The sequence below is a fragment of the Orcinus orca genome, chromosome 3 (genome assembly GCF_937001465.1).
Source record: "Orcinus orca chromosome 3, mOrcOrc1.1, whole genome shotgun sequence".
Classification (NCBI taxonomy): domain Eukaryota; kingdom Metazoa; phylum Chordata; class Mammalia; order Artiodactyla; family Delphinidae; genus Orcinus; species Orcinus orca.
Window position 1 is genome coordinate 55,977,448 of NC_064561.1, and position 18,859 is coordinate 55,996,306.

Below are 18,859 nucleotides of genomic sequence, written 5' to 3' on the forward strand. Positions count from 1 at the left end.
TCTGAACTTCAAACAAGATGGGGAGACATTGACAACTTGTTTAAGACAAACAAGTTTCATGATTAGAAACAGTCTTCAAGAAATTGATCTACCCACTGTGTGGCAACTGGATTATAACATGGAGAGACTAATCAGAAGGCTAAAGGCATAATCCAGTGAAGAAAGAAGAAAACTGGGGACAGATTCAAGGGTCATAGTGGCAGTGAAATCAACAGATTATAGCATTGGATGGAGAGGTTGACAGAGTCTGAGGAATCAAACCAGACATGACATTTTGAGAGGAAGTGATTCAACAGAAATAAAGTGAGGGATAAGCAAAGGGTTTAGTAGGAAAGGTGGCTGTTTTTGATATATTCTGTTTTTGATATATTCAACCCCAAATGTAGAAGCTATCATCCTGGGGAAAGGGTAGACACTGGGGAGAAAAAGGGAGCAGATAGGGTCACAGAGTTCCCCAGTGGTGATGGTGGGGAGAACATAGCATCACAAAGCTAAGGGTTCTTACAGAGAGGTGTGAAGATTCTCCCTTAGAATCTTAGGCTACAAGAAATAACATAATATTTGCTGATGAGAAATCTATCATAACCCTAGAGAAACTGGTTCATTAGAATAGTTAGGGTGGAAACCATATTTTAAGGTATTCAGAATGATCTTGGAGTAAGGAAGAAGAGGTAGTAAGTACAGCTTAAGTAATTTTATCAAAGCTAATGAACTACCCAGATTCTAGACTCCATGTTTACCCTTATGAGCTTCCCATCTCCCCAGACTCTTGCTTGTCAGTGTCTGGAGTGCAGATTAAATGGAGAGCTTGCATTAGATGTTCTCTGCCCTTCCTTGGAGCTCTGACACCTCCAGGTGCTTTACCAGATAGGTTAGGGATGGCTGGAGCTTATCCCGCTGGCTCGAGAGAGAGAGACTCTGGCCTAATTAACCACGTCAATTAACAAAGGGAGTTTGGCACAGAGCTAAGATGAAGTTCTTTGATTTAACATTTCCTTCACGTATAACTTAAATCTCAGAATTCTTAAGTTTTATAATCAAAGACTTGGAAGGGGATCTGGAAGCTGTCTAGTTCATTTCCTTCCCCTGTGAAAGAATGAATATATGTACACAGACACACACACACAGACACCCAGGCAGACGCACATCCACACCTCTCCTGCCATCCTGAGAAGCAGCAGAAACAACTCCTGATTATTCTGGAGCCAGGACAGGAAGAATAGCCAACGCCATCACCTCTTTGTTAGGAATGCCCTAGGAAGCCTTACCCTCTTCCTCTGCTGTGCTCTGTGGCTTCCACGTCCAGTGGCTGTCTTGCCTTCGGCAGCACGTGCATCTGTCCACCCTTGACTTGCACATGCAACATGGTGCAGACAAGCCAGCATCTGCTCGAGGACAACCTGCTCTAGCAGTGACCTGATTTGCAAGACATCTTTTCAGAGCCCCTCCTTCTCCCCAGCCTAGACCAAGATTCTGAATGTAACGTGCCCATGTGGCTGTTTCTTCACATTATGCAGGGGATGATACTCCTGTCCTGTCTGGCTTCTTTCCAACTTACCTATTTGAGTTTACATGTCACCTCCTTGGAGAGGTCTTCCTTGACCACTTAATCCAAGGTAGGTGTTCTCTTCTACGACAGTGATTTGTCACTACATCCTATTTTCCTATGACCATAGTAACAATCTCTATTACAATTTTTTGTACGTAAATGTATTTATTTCCTATCTCCCTATAGAACATATGCTCCATGGAGACCAAGACCGTATCTACCATTCTCCAGTGTTCCCTCAGGGCCTAGCAAAGTGTGGGACATACAGTAGTTGCTTTTATTGGTCAGCTATTGCTCCATAACAAACCACCCCAAATTCAGTGGTATATAACAATGAGCATTTACTATTGTGTTCACAGTTCTGCCAGTCAGCTGAGATGGCTTTGCTTCAGACTTCAGTCTGTGGGTTGATGGCAGCACCTCTGTTTTTTTTGCTTTTCTCATTCTTCTGGGAGCAGCAGGCTCTCTGGGGCATGTTCTTCTCATGGCTTCTGCTTGAAACATGCCTAATAATATCCCATTTGCCAAGGCAAGTCACATGACCAAACATAACATTAGTGGAGCAGGGAGATATACTCTTCCAAGGAGTTTGGGGAAGAGATGAATAGATATACTCTTCCAAGGAGTTTGGGGAAGAGATGAATAATTACCAAATAAGAATTTAATCTACCATGATGCTCCATAAATATCAGTGGTTGAATAAATGAATGCCCTCCCCTAGACCAGTTGACCTTTCTAGCTAAACAATTTTCCAGTCATTACAATCCTGTGTTTTATCAGCATTAGTTTTAGAATTTCAGTCCATGGTGAATCCATGACCTAGTGTGATAAAAACCATACCATTCTGTTCTCCTTGGACAAGGACTAATTTAAGATCTCTGCCTGTTTAACAGAGGTTATAGCCTCTTTCATTTCATCCTGGCTCTCTCTATCCCCTGTCTCGAGGCATAGGGAAGGCTTCATTCCTGCCAAAAGCTAGAAGAGATAGAACCAATTAGAAGAGCCTACCATCTGGTGGTGTGGGCTCATCAGAATTGCAGCCAAGATTCCAACTGGGACTGTTGAAGAGTTTGTGCACAATAGCTTGAGTGTCTGAGTAGAGCAGGGAATGTCTTGGTCACTGGGAAAGAGTAGAGGTGCCTCAAGATCACCAGGTATCTTAGGGCTGACAGCCCCAACATTCTCTCAAAGAGTGGTCAGAAGGGACACCCTCAGCCACACCCATGTGGGTGGACAACACTTCCTAAAACTGTTCCATGAACACGGTTTGCTCCTGGCTGAGCGGGGATTAGCAAAGACTCCTCATAGCTTTGACTGACTCATGAGTCTGCCTGGATTTCAAACCTTTTGCCTGCACTGATCTCTGATCTTGCCTTATCCACCAGCATCCCTTGTATGCTTTCCTCTCATTGGTGGCTCTTCTCTGCCTTAGCATGTTGACCCTTGGTCTAGCTCCAGCCTCTCTGAATTTTCCCTTCTGAATTGATGTGTGCGGGAGGACATCTGTGTTTTTTTCTTGCCTATTGAGCATCTAATGTCCATTGTTTTGGTGATAGCATCCTCATTTCCTTTGGAGGAATTACTGCTCCCCCAGGTCCACGTAGTTTGGATAGACTGAATGAAACCAGCAATCCATTTGGTACTTCTCACTGCCCCAAGCTCTAAGAATGACCATATGACTAGGCATAGAATGACCTAAAGAAGAGAATATGCAGGCCACTGTGTCATGTTCAGAAATTAGCATGTGTCCTGATTTTTATTCAGTGACATCAGACCTAGGACTTTTGTGGAACTGAGGGCAAAAGAGAAGTTCCCTTTCCATTGGACTTTGAGATGGGCAGGTGTAGGCTGGCTGTGCCAGGATCTGACACATGAGTATAAAGCCAGCTTAGAGAAAAGCTAAGCCCCAAAATCTAGAGGGTCTATCTGCAGCCTGATGATATCATTCAAGCCCCTGAATCTAGCTGTACCTGAAGTCAAAACTATCCAGTTAGTTTTCTATCACTTGTCACCAGTAGAGTCCTGACTACTCACTGCCCAAATGGGGTTGCCCCTTTGTCCCTATAAGCAGTAATTTCTTGAGCCAAAAACACTGTGTTAATAGACAAAATACCTAGTTAATTATATTACCCTGCATTTGTCTAGCACTTCTGAATTTTTAAAGCTCTTTCATGTAAGTAATGGCATTTGCCTATTCTAATAACCCTGAGAATATGGTATTATCACCCCATATTATACATCTGGAAACTAAACTGGACACAAAGATTTCTCAAGGTCATACAAGTCAATGTGAAAGCTGGCATTGAACAACTTATTTCAATTCCTGTATATGCCTTTCTATTAAATCTCATTGGAAATTGTCCCCACTGGTCTCTAATGCTCTTAAAATCAGGATGATATATACAAATGACTAAACTTTTATTGGGATGATTATCATAGCATTATTTTTAGGAAAAAGCATTTGGAAATAAACTAGATATCCAATAACAGGCAATAGATGAAGTAAGTTAGGGTATGTGTGTACGTTGAGCTTTTAAGAAGACATTAAGATGAATGTGTGATGTTCAAAGTAACACGTGTTACACTGAGTAAAAAAATCATGTTCTTAGCCAGTAATATAAATATACTCTTAATTTTTTAATTGATATATTCAGAAAAAAGATGGGGAGTTTATCCTTAATATTATAATTACACAAATTTTATTTTGTTTGGTGTTTGTGTCCACATGGCTTCCTATAATATGCCTGCTACTTTTGTACACGAAATAAAAGCTAGTCTCAAAAAGTTCATTTCCATCCTAGAGATTCCATGTAATGACATTAGCGTCCAGCTGCCTCCTTAACCCCGATTTTGCCTGCATTCCCTGGGATCTGGACCTCCCGTGACCTTGGGCTTCCCTGTGCACTTGGAACAGCAAGCTGTGATACACCAAAGTCATGGGAGTGGTTGGGGATAGAAAGAGATTTCCAGTAACCTCTGTACACTGCACACCTTGACTGCAGCTGCCACGGAGCAGCACAGGTCCCTTGAAAGGGCACAGGGCTGTGTTACACAAGAAGCAGGCACTGACACCGGCGGAGGAGGGCTGCTGCCACAGGAGGGGAGCTATAGCATCTAAGGGAGTAGGCAGACACAGCAGACAGTGAAATGAAGAAAGCCCTCCCAGCCCGCACATGTCTAGGGATGGAACCAGAAACCCAAGCCATTGCCCCCTCACTCCCCTGAGAAGTCAGCTTCCTCATCTGTGAAAAAGGGAGAAAAAAATTACCTACTTGATGCCATTTTATTGAGTAGAAAGTTGATTGGAAATTAGCAATCATTTGCTCCTTCTCACAATAACCACGCATCAGTGGTACAATTATTACCTTCATTTGAAAGCAACTGTGGTTCAAAAAAGAGAATTGACTTGCCCAAGCCATGCAAGGCATCCACGGCAGAGCCAGGCCTGGAACCGGAAATCCTTTATTTAGAAAATGGAGCCTTATACCTTATTTTGGACCCTGACGGACAATCGTCTAGAAGGAGCTGGAATGAGCTTTTGATTGGACTTATAACTGGTTTTCACCTCCATCACTTTCCAGCTACAGTTATTATAATCGTCTTCCACGGGAATTTACAACACAGCCTGCTGGAACTCTCAGAGTTCATAATATCCAAATACTACCCCATAAGCAGCAATAATGCAGGCTTATTTTCATCCCTGCCATTGATATTACATAATATACAGCTATGCATTCATTCATTCACTCATGCATTCTTTAATTTCACTAGCACCACCACACACTGTTCTCTGGTGGAGACTGTGATGGGAAGCTAAAGAAAACAAGGTCACTGCTCCCCAGTTACTTAGTCCAGTGGGGCAGATAAAATAAGGGTCCAGGGAGCTAAAACCCAGGGCTAAGTGTGACAGCTGCTACAAGGAAGATACAAAGGGCTACGGGACAGAGGAGTGTGTGAATGTGGGGGGCTGGGGCAAGGGAGGATGAGGAGAGAAGATGATGCAAGAGCTAGGACAGACCAGAGGGACAGAATTTCGATAAGGGAATATGGGAGGCGTAGTGTGTAGGTGGAGGAAACAGCAGTGTGAACTTGAGGAGCATTGAGTTGCCCGGTTTGAATGGAGGCCAGGACTCAGTGTAGTGTAGCCTTCCCGTCTGATAAATTAAGTGGAGTTCTAGATGATTCTCTGCCTCCGCACACATACTCACCAAATGTCTTGGCCCTCTGCTGGATCAGCTTCGTCTCCGAGAGCACATCCACAGACACACCACAGAGCCACATACAGCATATGACCCCTGCGCCCAGCCAAGAGCCTCCCCTTGCCCCCAGCGTCTGTCCCCTTTCCTTTGCCAGACTCCATCCCAAACTGGGGACGGGAGTAAAGGAACAAAGACATTAGCAAAACATCTCCAGGGGACCTGAAAGCGGCCAAGTGTTCTTGAGCCTCTGATTCCCAGTGAGAAGCAGTCATCTGAACGTGACACTTCTCTGCTTAGAACCCTTCAGTGGGTTTCCCACAGCGCTTGGGCTAAAGGTCAAATTCCATAACAGGGCCCACCAGGCCTGGCCCTTGCCACCGTCCCCAGCCCCATACTCCCGCACCCCTTATCCCCCATCAGCCCTCTGCCCGGAAAGCTTCTAGAATATTCCTCCTGTTCCCGACACCACATCACCAAAAGCCTTCAGTTCTCAGCTCAAACACCTATTCACCTCCCTGCCCAAAGACGGTTCCTTTGTAATATGCTTTCATTGAATCATGGCCCTTTCTTTCACGTCTTTATCCTGATCTCTAATCATGCCCTCATTTGTATGATTATTTGACTAATAGCTGCCTCCCTTACTAGCCAGTAAGCTCCATGAGCACAGGGCTGCTTTCTGTTTTTGTTCACAATAGTAAGCACTCCATAAATACTAGTGGGACATTGAATGAATGCACCTGAGGCCCATGGCTGGCTTAATTCCCCTGTATCTGCATACAAATGTAGCTTGGCTGTGCAACTCGGTGGACAGGGTTCAGAGCTTTTCTCAGAGTCTCAATTTGTTTAGTGAGCCTCTGTCCAGCCAAAGCCTGGTACAAAAGCTTCTTCTCTTAATTGTGTATTCCTGGAGTTTTCCATGCACTCTCATCATTGAAATATAGCCCTAGAAGGACTCTTAGCGGTCATAGGAGCTTCATCGTACAAATAAGCATGGGAATGGGCCTCTGAACTAACACATGAATGACTCAAGAAAACAGTCCAGCACTTGAGTCCATGTCTTCAAATCTCAATCCAATATACTCTTCACTGGTCAGACTTGGTGTGTGTGTGTATGTGTGTGTGTGTGTGTGGACACGTGTGTATCTTCCTATCTTCCCATCTACATTCCACCTGCCCTTCTACCTACCTGGTCTGATGCCTCCAACTGGAAGTTTTCCTTCCCTTCTCTCAATGTGTGTGTGAGTGAGAGAAGGGGAGTGCAGAGAACCTCTCCATTATATCAGTTTTTTGTGCATGCCTATTTTCTCTGTAAGAACCTGAGCCCCTTAAGGGGAGAATCAATGACTAACGCATTTCATCTCCCCCAGTTCCTAGCGTAATGCCTTGTAATGGCAAATGGATTTTATCTCGTGTATCAACTGCAACTCTGACCAATTTGTAGTCACTGCCTGGAATGTTCTGGTGAGAGGGAATTTAAAGCCATGTCTAGATTCAGTGGAAAAGAATTCTGTAATCAATGAATGCTGTCTGCAAGGGTATGAGAGGGGGCTGTAATGGTACATATGCTTCATAGGGGGCAATAGTAAAAGTGCTTTGAAGGAACGCACGAACACATAAATGAATCTTAACTGTTTCCTAAATGTCCTAAATGACTACTTTATCTTGAGCATCTAAAAGAATAGTAATCTCACCCATCGCAGCAGAGGTCTTCAAACTAATCAGAGGAAGCAGTGTTCACACTCTTCTGCATCCAAAAACTTATGATCATCAATATTATCATAAGAACCAAGAGTCAGGCACAGACAATGTTGGGGCCTGTGTGTCTCAAAGTGAGGGCAGAGGTGAAGGTGGAGAAACCACAATCACACCGTAACATCAACCAGAGAAATGCAGACATCTGCCGTGTGACCGGGAGCTCAGCATGGATGCAAGAGATAAAGTCTGAACTCTCCACCTTGCAAAAATAAATATATGCCGTAGTGGTAGAGACGAGGGGAGGAGAAATATTGTGACTCTACCCGCATGAAAACCCTCCTCTCAGGACACGCCCCAAACCTGCTCCACCCTTCAGTACCTGCTCCAGTTCCACCTCCTGCAAGAAGTATTCCTCATCCACAGCCATCTGCCTCTGCCTTGGAAGTCTTAGCACCTAATCCTGAATCGTAAACTTCACTTCTTTTGTTGGGCTCTTTTCCTGCCGTTTCACTTTGTTTGTGTCCATAATGTTCCTCTGTCTTAAAAGGGTGAAAGCTCAGCGAATTTTGGAGTTTGCAAAGCTGGCTTCACATATTAGTTTAGGCTCTTCTTCACTGGGTAATATGGAGAAGACACTTAATCATTCTCACTCTCAGTAGCATCATCTATAAAATGGAGATAATAACCTCTCAAGATTATTATAAAGTATAAATAAGACAACATATGTGAAGTCTCTGGCATATGGTAGGTCTTCAGAATAATCCTTGTTTATCTTCCCAACAGTTTCATGAGTACATATAGATCAACTTTTTTTTTTTTTTTTTGGCTGTGCCACACGGCTTGCAGGATCTTAGTTTTCAGACCAGGGATTGAACCCGTGCCCCCTGCAGTGGAAGCGCGGAGTCCTAACCGCTGGACCTCCAGGGAATTCCCTAGACCAGTTTTTTGAGAGCAGGAGTTACATATCTTTCGTGGCCTCTACTGTTTATTGCAGGGTGAGGAATAGATATTAAAATAAAATAATAAAATGGCAGATGCTGAAGTGTATAAATCAGGTGTGAGCACATTGGCCTACTTACAGGCCTGGCCAAGTAACATAATTTGTTATACTGGCCACATGTCTGATAAGGAGTGGTCAGGACTTCGGTAAACTTGAGAGATTATACCTTATACTTAAATCGGTCAGCACTTCTCAGCTCTAGACAGTAGAAGCGGAGCAGGAATGTGGGTCCATAGTTGCCTGATGCCCTAAATTCTTCCAAAGAAGCCAGAAATTCGGATTTTTATCCCAAATTTTGAAAAGCATCATGCAGGTCAGGCAAAACAAGTCTCTGGAACTGTTAGTTTGCAGTTCTGAAAATGATGAGGGCTGCTCAGGCAAAAGCTAAGAGGCCGTGTGTCTGTTGCCAGCACCCAACATCTTGTGAGAATGCCCTTGGGCTTCCTAAGTAGGTCCACGACTGAGGGAGACCCACTGGAAATAGGCACACTGCATTCCATCTGATTGTTATTTAAGCTCCCAGCATCTATGCTGTGTCACTCTCTGATTCCTGGAAACATTTGTTCGTTTGTGTTAAGGGAATAGCCCTGTGCCAGGTGTTCTCAGCAACCCCAAACAACAGCTAAACATGGCCTTTCTGAACAGCAATTCACATTCTGGTGGTAGGGTTGACCTCTAAACACACAACACAGGCAACATTGCAGAGCAAATCAACTGGGGCTTAAAAGCTCAATGCTTCCAGGAGCCAGTCAGGTGAAGAAAAGGAGAGAAGTGGGCTGCTCGAGAGAGAAGCCATGCAGGTGGGATACTCCCACCCTAGCCAACTGGGGCTACGTAGACCCAGGGTCCAGTGTTGCCAAATGGTTTGAAATTTCAAAGAGAGCTAAGATACCCAAATTCCGACGTGCAATTCAGTGCTTAAACACTGTGCTGAAAGTGGCTTGGGGATAGCCATTGGGTCACCCCTTCCTCAGCATTTGACAACTGGCAAATGAGAGGCCCAGCGTGGAGTGACACAGGAGGTCAGAGCAGGGGAAGAACTAGGTAAAGCGTTCTCTTTTCTTTTGCACACGCTCTTCCCTCTGCCTGGAACACACTTGCCTCATTTCCTTTTGGCCCCCTCACCTTGACCTCTTAGAAAGCTTCCATTTATCAGTGAGACTCAAATCAACCACCACCCTCTGAGAGGCCAACCCCGCTTTTCAAAGCATCTCTAACACTCCCTGCAAGTGACTGCTGTAACACTTACAACATTACATTTTTAACTTCTCTTTATAGGACGGTTGGTTTCACTAGGGATAAAGTCCTCCAGGGTGGGAACATGTCTTACTTTTGTCTACATTTCTAGTGCTTAGCACCACGCCTGGACTTGGTTAAGGGCTCAAAAACTGCTTGCTAGAGGAATACAAGGTTTTTAAAGAGCTTCGTCAAGTGGGATGCCCATATTACCTGCTGTCAAATCTCCCCAGGGCCAGCTCCTGAATATTCTGATTCAGGAAGTCCAGAGTCTGCCCCTGAGTCTTGCTTTAAACAAGCTCCCTGGGTGAATTTTCTGTGCGCTGAAGTTTGAGGATCTTTAGGCTAAACTGTAACTCCCACAGGGAAAGAAGCTGTGTCTTCTTTGTTGGCCGTTATGTTCCTAGCACCTGGCACTGTGCTGGGCGTACAGTGGAAATTCAGCATGTATTTGCTGAACAAATAAATGGATGAATAAATGAAAAGTAAGGATTAAGTTGCAACAGTGCTCCTCAGAAATCTAATAGGAACCCCAATTAGTATTTCATCTGTCCCTTTATTTATACTTACCATAAAGACACCAAGATAAGCTGAACAGCTAGTCAGTAACTACCACCTCTATGGACAGACCCCTCAACTCCTGCCCTTGTGGGCTTGGAAGTATACTCAGAGGAGATCCTAAAGCATTTGGGTTGCTGATTCAGACTTTATCACTTAACAATGGTGGAAAAGGAAAGAAGGAAAGATGGAATGCAAAGAAGACGCAGAACTCTCATCTTGCCTGGAGGTATTAGCGATACTCTCCCCTGCATTCCCTACCCTCTAAGGACCACTCTGCCTTTTTAATGTCCCCTGTTGCTAATACATCTAGCAGGAATAGTTCATGTTATACTTCCTCTCCTTTCCCTTCTCCACCCTCTGGTGGAGGGATCATGAATAGCAAAATGTATAGGAAGAAAACAAATGACAGGAAAATGATGAAAAAATAAAGATTTGGTTATTTTCTGGAGGTAAGACTTGGAGAGTTAACTTAAGGTTAACTACTAGTCCAGATTTCAAAAAAGCACATGAAATTAAATCTCAATAAGATGCTTTCTTAGTTTTCAATAAATGATTAGTTAAGGCATCATACCTAAAACCTCTCTGCTCCCTTCGACACTTTTTTACTCAATCCAAATTGGGACAGATATCAGTTTTCCCAGACCAATGGATCACAGTGGACACAGCCCCAAAGGGTTCGCTAGTCTCAGATGAAAGTTAACAAAGAATCTTACAGGCAGGGTGGAAATTACATTGCCACCATAGCTACCCCAATTGCCCAGTACCCTCTCAGTTCTTGGACACACAGCAGAGTCCCCAGTGGACTGTAAGCCATTTAAGAGTAAGGACCTTTTATCATCTGTTTTTCCAATGACCATATCAGTTCATAGCATTGAAGAAACGTTTAAAGAATGACCAAATTCTTGCAGCTCTATTTACGATAGCCAGGACATGGAAGCAACCCAAGTGTCCATCGACAGATGAACAGATAAAGAAGATGTGGCACATATATATAATGGAATATTACTCAGCCATAAAAAGAAATGAAATTGAGTTATTTGTAGTGAGGTGGAGGGACCTAGAGTCTGTCATACAGAGTGAAGTAAGTCAGAAAGAGAAAAACAAATACCGTATGTTAATGCATATATATGGAATCTAAAAAGAAAAAAAAATTGTCATGAAGAACCTAGGGGTAAGACGGGAATAAAGATGCAGACCTACTAGAGGATGGACTTGAGGACACAGGGAGGAGGAAGGGTAAGCTGTGACAAAGTGAGAGAGAGGCATGGACATATATACACTACCAAATGCAAAATAGATAGCTAGTGGGAAGCAGCCGCATAGCACAGGGAGATCAGCTCGGTGCTTTGTGACCACCTAGGGGGTGGGATAGGGAGGGTGGGAGGGAGGGAGAAGCAAGAGGGAAGAGATATGGGGATATATGTATATGTATAGCTGATTCACTTAGTTATAAAGCAGAAACTAACACACCATTGTAAAGCAATTATACTCCAATAAAGATGTTAAAAAAATAAATAAAGACAGGAACAGTTTGGGGGAAAAAAAAGAAGAATGATCAAATTCATAGAAAACTATACACTGGTATATGGCAGGAATCAAGTTCAAGAACCCATATCCACTCACTTCCGGTTCATTAACCACAGTGGATGACATTGCCTGTATCACATTTCAATCCTTCCAATAAAAGGCCAACAACCCTATTAGAGATCAAGTCTTAGGTTGTTAAGATAACGGTACAGAAGCACCACCTTTTGCCTTAGAACATTTCCTCCAATTTTTGTCTTCTATTATTTTGTCCTGTCAGTCAACACCTTGACACTAGAATAGCAGTTAACATCTCTTTCCACCGAGCTCTGTTGTAGACAGTTCTCAGCAGTATGAGTGAATACACATGCCAGCCATTTATTCTTCTAGATTCCCTAAGCAAATAATCCTAGAGTAATGGATCCCTTTGAGAGGGTGACAAAAGGTATGGAGCCTCTACCCAGGGAATAAATTAAAATATGCACATGCATGCAATAGGTTATGCATAATCTCTGGTGGTTTTTAGATACATTGATGCCCACACCTAAATCCTCCCTTGAAAAATTCTCCTTTAAGCCATATTGAAAGAAATGGCAGGTTATCTAATAACCACATACCTACTCAATATTATTTTAGCTTTCCAGGGAGATGGTTTCACAGAACTACAATTCAACAGTTAAACTTCAGCTCACTTTTAAGGGTAGTGAGTAACACAGTTGACAAGATTTTCAACCTCAGCATTACCAGAATGCAGAATTGCTGTTTTATTTATTCAGTGGGTCACTCCTGTGCAAAATCATGGCTACAGTTTGAAGCATTATAAGGTTTTCTGCCTAGGTGCTTTATCAGGCCACTGCCTTATAAAACTCTGAAAATTTCCTTTTATTTCTGGGGTAATCTCAGTGAAATTGATCAAGTTACCATGGGATCTCTGTATCTATCGCAGTGCTCAGAAACATGTACCTTGGGGTCACAAGACCACCATTTACTTCTTGGGTGACCCTGGACAAGTTATATAACCTGTTGCAGCCTTAGTTTCCTCTTCTCTAAAAGGAAGATAATATAGAGCACTGCAGGGCTCCTGTGAGGATTAAACAAACTAACACATGAAAAGCAATTAGTGCGTTGCAGGGCCACAGTGGATGTTCAATAAACGGTAATGAATGTTACTATAATTGTCCATAAAATACTTATCATAGTTCTTGACACACAGTAAGTCCTCAGTAAATGGAATCTGAAATAATTATAACTCTTCTTTTTATTGAAGTATAGTTGCTTTACAATGTTTCAGGTGTACAGCAAAGTGATTCAGTCATATATATATATATATATATATATATATATATATATATATATATATATACACAAACACATATATATACACATATATATATATTCTTTTTCAGATTCTTTTCCATTATAGGTTATTACATGATACTGAATATAGTTCCCTGTGCTATACAGTAGGTCCTTGTTGTTTATCCATTTTATATATAGCAGTGTGTATCTGTTAATCCCAAACTCCTAATTTATCCCCCTCCCCGCTTTTCCCCTTTGGTAACAATAAGTTTGTATTCTGTGTCTGTGAATCTGTTTCTGTTTTGTAAATAAGATCATTTGTATCATTCTTTTAGATTCCACATACGTGATATCATATGATATTTGTCTTTCTCTGATTTATTTCACTTAGTATGATAAGCTCTATGTCCATCCATCTCGTTGCAAATGGCATTATTTCATTCTTTTTTATGGCTGAGTAATTGGAATAATTATAATTCTTGCAATTTGCATATACATTTTCTTATGAGTGGTCTTAGGGATAGGGAGAATGCTGAATTCTCAGTTTGAATGTGTTCAATTCAAATCATGGAGAGCTCACCAGGAGGGGAATGTGGGAGAGCAATGAAGGAAATATGGTGCATGCCTTCTGCCATCTACAGCTCAGCAGAAGCCACCATGGCCACAGTGGCACCCAGAGCCTGCAGTGCCAATTTAATCCACTTTCGAGTTGTTCTTGCCCATTCAGCTCACACTTCCATGCCATCAATTCCTATTTGAGCTTAATCCCTGGAGGGAAAATGTCTCTACTGATTAAATTTTATGCTTTCACCTGTCTTCAAATGGCAATCATGCCACCACACAGGTTTCCTTTTCAGCCCTACTTGTCAGAAAAACTCAGAATGGTGTTTGTTGCCCGCATTTTATAATGCATTCTGTTCAGATGGCAGAAATTGGCCTCTCCTTTCTCCTTCTTGGGATCACCTCTGTTCTGTTTTGTGCTCAAAGGCCATCCTAAAAACTGTGTAAGCCATCCGTCACTTCAAAGTATTTTGGAAATAATCAAGCCATCAATTTTTTTTTTTTTTTTTTTTTTGAGGTACGCGGGCCTCTCACTGTTGTGGCCTCTCCCATTGCGGAGCACAGGCTCCAGATGCGCAGGCTCAGCGGCCATGGCTCACGGGCCCAGCCGCTCCACAGCATGTGGGATCTTCCCGGACCGGGGCACGAACCCGTGTCCCCTGCATTGGCAGGCGGACTCTCAACCGCTGCGCCACCAGGGAAGCCCGAGGCATCAATTTTTTAAAATCATTATTGGTCATTTCTAAAAATGGGAAACCAAATAGACACCTTCTCAGCTATCCTTCCTTATCAAGCTATAGCGACGTTTTCTCCTTTTAACTGTGCACAGGAAAGGCGTAAGCACTTTAAGCCACATTTTCTAAGTCAGAACCTTTTATTCTACGCCTCTCAGAAGTTTCCTAAGTGTGAAACTCTCAATGGAACCAGAAAACCTCTGCGAGGTGTAGGGGAGATTCAGTCAACCCCAGTCCTCGTCGTGCTGGCATTGAAAGTTATCTGGCAGTGAAAAAGCAAACCCGTTCTATGAAATGCTACAGGATCTAACATACCAACTGATGGAATCACTCAAAAGGCCCTGGGAATTTTTCTTGGAGGGCTTTCTGTTACGAATACAGATGACACCTCGTCATTTTTTGCAACATCGCCACCTACGTACAGGCCCTCCCTTCATTGGTCGAGCGCAGAAAGAAATCTCAGAAATAGAAGCAATTACTTACATCTATAGGTCATCTCAAAGCTGTCACTGATGTTCACAATATCAATCTGGGGGAGCAGCTTCGGGGGCTCTGTGAGTTGCGACAAAGCAAATCTAAAAGCGGCATGTTCCTGTGACTGCTGGTTTGGAAATAATCCCCCTGTGAGGAAAGAAAATGCAACATGGTATCTGGGCTAGAGACCGGTTTGATTCCTCAACAGCCCACCCCAGATGGGCCCTTTTCTTCTCCCCAGGCCGTATTCACTAGGTGTTGCCTTTAGTAGCGGGGATCAGAATTCACATAGACTCAACTGGACCCTGAGGCTTCAAGTTCCACAGATGAGCTTTTATGTGACAAGGGCTCTAACATCTGTCACTGACCAAATATTTGATTGTTCACCCCTCAACTTAGTTCAGGTCAGAGAAAACAGGAGCGTTTTGGAGTTTTTCTTCCTCCTTTCTCGTGCAAGCCTCTTAGGCTGCCTGTGCTCTTGCATGTACGTAAACCCTAGCCGTGCCTAATTTTTCCTGTATCGGACCCATTTCTCATCACAGAGCCTTACAGGAAGTAGTGCTAATACATGTTACAGAGTAAACTCTAGCTCTGGGAGCCTATGAGCTTCTCCAGCACTATAACCGTTTGCTTTGACTTTGACCCTTGTAGTCTTTGACCTAGCAAGACCTGTATGACAATCCTCTAAGGTTTATTCAGTTCCTCTGAAAACTGATTTTCTGCAAACAGTGTTTTGCTGCTTCTTTCACCACTCATGATCCCAGGAACGACTTGTTACATAAGGGATTGCCGTCGTATTTATTTGCCTGGGAGAACCTTGGGCTTCAAAGCTCTGGGGGCTTAAGGATATCTAGAGGATGCAAACATTCTATTCTAGTAAAAAGCAGAGCAAAGGGGCCTGGTGGGGCTCCTGTTCCAAGAAACAAGAGTACACACCTTACCTTTGTATTTACTGTGGACACATAAATAAATTAAAATGCATTTCTGTGAAGTAAAGTCAGCAGTTTCCAGAGACTGAACTATAATGAATGTTTACGTAGAAGTTGATCTCAGATTCCTTAGGAATCCCAATCCCGATGTGACACACTTCTAACTTCTTATACAGTAGATATGTATTTGTTTTTAACAACCAGTAAACAAATTGTAAGGCTTTTGTTAGAGGCAGTACAAGTAGAATCAAGTACTATCTGGTGGCCGCGATATTTTCAGCATGTGTTCTACAATTGAACGTTTCAACCTTTTATGTGAAAACAAAAACAATGGTTCAATCAGTTGAACAAACAAGTTGGGGCAAAATATGATGAAAAATCTGCAGAGATACATAAGCAAGCATCTCTACGTATACACAAAACACCCTGTGCCTTTATATATCCACGGCAATATACACAAATACACTTGGAGAAAGCAAGTCCTCATATCTTAAGACAAGTATTTCCAATCAGCAAAGTATGGGCAATACATAAGCACCAACATAAAGAAGAGGCACACGTAAGAGCAAGTGATTTATACATGGTCATATGCCTCCATTTTAAAGGACAAAAACAAAAAAATTCTTCTTGATTCTGATGCTCCCCCCCTCCCCTCCCCAGATGACCACACCCCAAACACTTCCCTGGCTTCCTCCTCCCCTGCAATGAATGAAAGAGAGCGGGTGGGGGTGGGGAGGTAGGTGGCTATAGGCTGGGCTGCAAGAGAAGCTTCCCCAGAGGCAGGAAGTTTTGTTTTGCATCTAAGGCACTAACACACATATACAGACACACTTCAGAATGTAGCTTAACAGGTGTCAGGAAACAAAGCAAGTTACTCCATGGCTGTTGTAGCCACCCTCAGAGCCAGCACACTGGAGAGGCCAAAGGAGACGGATACTGCCGCACATACGTGCCCAACAAAAGACCACCTGCACCACATCCCCCCACAAACACACGCACACAAGAGACACAAACTCCTAGGAACATGAACTTTCCCTAGTGGAGCAGTGTCCGTGTCAGGGGAGAGAAATCAGAACCCAGACCCACCAAGATGCCTCCAAGCAAAGCAGCTTGCTGGATTCCGGGACATAAACAGCCCTGAGATGCTGGTCATACTGAATCCCCGAGCCCTTGTGGACACACGTTGTTATTGGTGTTACTGCTTCTGTTTGTTTCACTTTCACCCGTTATTATTAGGAGGAGCAATAGCTGTCAGCTGCCCCATAAATACAGGGAGGGTGAGGGTCCTTTGAGGAGCGTGACAACCAGGAAGGGGAAATGGGGAACAGAAAAGCATGCAGCATGTTGAAACCTGTCTCCAAGTTGAGAGGCTGGAGCTCAGTGATGGGGAAAGCTAAGAGGAGGGGAGAGGAGCATGTGGATGTGTGTGTTTGTGTGTGTGTAAAAGGTAGACCGTGTCTGTGGATGGAGAAATCTAAGAGGAGTGGGAGATGGAAGGAGTAGGAAAAAAGGCAGGCTAGGAAGTTCCAGAATCGGAGGAGTGGGGACCACCAGCCCAGCATGGCAGACAGCAGACAGAAGGCAGCTAGAAGAGTCCAGAGCAGGAGAGAGAGCCCCCTTCACCTAGAGTGGGGGGCCTTTTTAGCATTATTTTAGTGGCTGCAATAAACCCAGCATCCTTCATTCTTTCTTTTAGAGGGTCTCTTTCCCCTCCCCCAGGTGAGAAATCACCGCCTCTCTCAAATATATATGTGCATATTTAATCCATAATCACACACACCACACATATTTATATAAACAGGTGAAATCGGGCACCATCTACCAAGCCACGGAGTTAACTCCTTAAACACCCACCACCCCTTTCCTTGTTACAGCCTGATTGTTTTTCCTCCAAAGCAGTGGGTCCTCCATTTCACATGCTCATGCCTAGAATGTGAGTGGTGTGTGAGGACCTGTGTCTGCCTGTGTGTGTGTGTGTGTGTGTGTGTGTGTCTGTGTGGGAGCGCACTTCCCTTCTCTGCCCCGCATCCCATCCAGAGAAGACCCCTCCCCATGCCAGCGGTCCAAGTCTTCACATCACCGGACAGCTTTGCATAGACAGCCAAGCAAGACAGCCCGTAGTGGGGCTGGGGGGAGGGGACACAGACCCCCCTCCCCCCTCCCCAAAAAAACAAAAAACTGGCCAGACCCAGAAAGTCCCTCCCGAGGCTGCCCCTCTCACTCACCGATCTGGATATTGTTGGGGAAATTGGCACCTACTACCGCGCCTAGGAAACCGGTGCAGAAGAAGGCAAAAATGTGCTGCATATTCCTTTTTGCATTGGCGAAAAAGAAGCCCAGGTCCAATCATAGATTTGGTGTTTTCCCCCCTTCCCTTTATTCCTCTCTCTCTTCTGCCTGTTCTTTTCCTCCTGCCGTTCCTTCCTTCCTCGCTTGCTTCCTGCCTGCCTTCTGCGAGGTTTGTCTGTTTCCCTTGGAATCCCAGCGCTTAAACTGCAGCGTTAACACCAACTGACAGCCAGATTAACTGAGCACGGAAAAGAGAAGCCTGTCCTCCTGCGAGCTGAGCGCTGCTCCCCCTCTCCCTCTCCTCTGCTCTCCTCTCCTCGCAGCCTGCCTCCCTCTCCCTCCCTTGCTCTCTCGCTCTCCCCCTCACGCTCTCACAGGCAGCCAGCTCTACGCCAGTACCCACCAGCGAGCCAGTTCCCGAGGCTCCCCAGCATCACCCCCTGCCTCTTCATCCTCACCTTAGTCTCCTTGCTGGGTGTGCCGATGGCTGGCTGGGCGGGCGGGTGAGGGGGTGTGATACCTGGAGCCTGCTCACCCGAAAGGGACAGCCCTGCGGTCCCCTTCGCCCTCCCCCGCCTTCCTCAGCTCTCTCTGCCCCGGCTCCCCCAGCCCCCAGCCTGGCAGATGCAACTGGGAATGTGGGTTCAGCTGCAAGTCAGTAGGTGGCAGGGGGTCCCCACAGTAGTCCTCCATCCACCCGCTGCTTGATCTAGGTCACTTTTTCTGGGAGCGCGAGGTCTGTGCTGGATATATCTCCTGCACTCCACTGGCCCAATTATTCCTACAACTAATTCCTGAGGGAAGACCCT

The 18,859-nt window shown here is 44.3% G+C and overlaps 1 protein-coding gene across 5 annotated transcripts in view; it reads right to left on the reverse strand.

The window, feature by feature from the left end:
- GRIA1 (glutamate ionotropic receptor AMPA type subunit 1) overlaps positions 1-18,631 on the reverse strand; it is a 306,659-nt gene extending 288,028 nt beyond the window's left edge. For 2 of the 5 annotated variants that reach the window (XM_049707790.1, XM_049707792.1), the window contains exons 1-2: positions 17,987-18,400; positions 14,842-14,979 (exon numbers count right to left, since the gene is read on the reverse strand). In XM_049707790.1, coding sequence (XP_049563747.1) covers positions 14,842-14,979; positions 17,987-18,068 — 220 coding nt within the window. In that variant the 5' untranslated portion in view covers positions 18,069-18,400. Of the gene's footprint in view, positions 1-14,841; positions 14,980-17,986; positions 18,401-18,508 lie in introns of those variants that run through there. The other 3 variants (XM_049707791.1, XM_004281007.3, XM_004281006.2) reach the window with 3 other exon arrangements.
- Between the last annotated feature and the right edge of the window lie 228 nt (positions 18,632-18,859).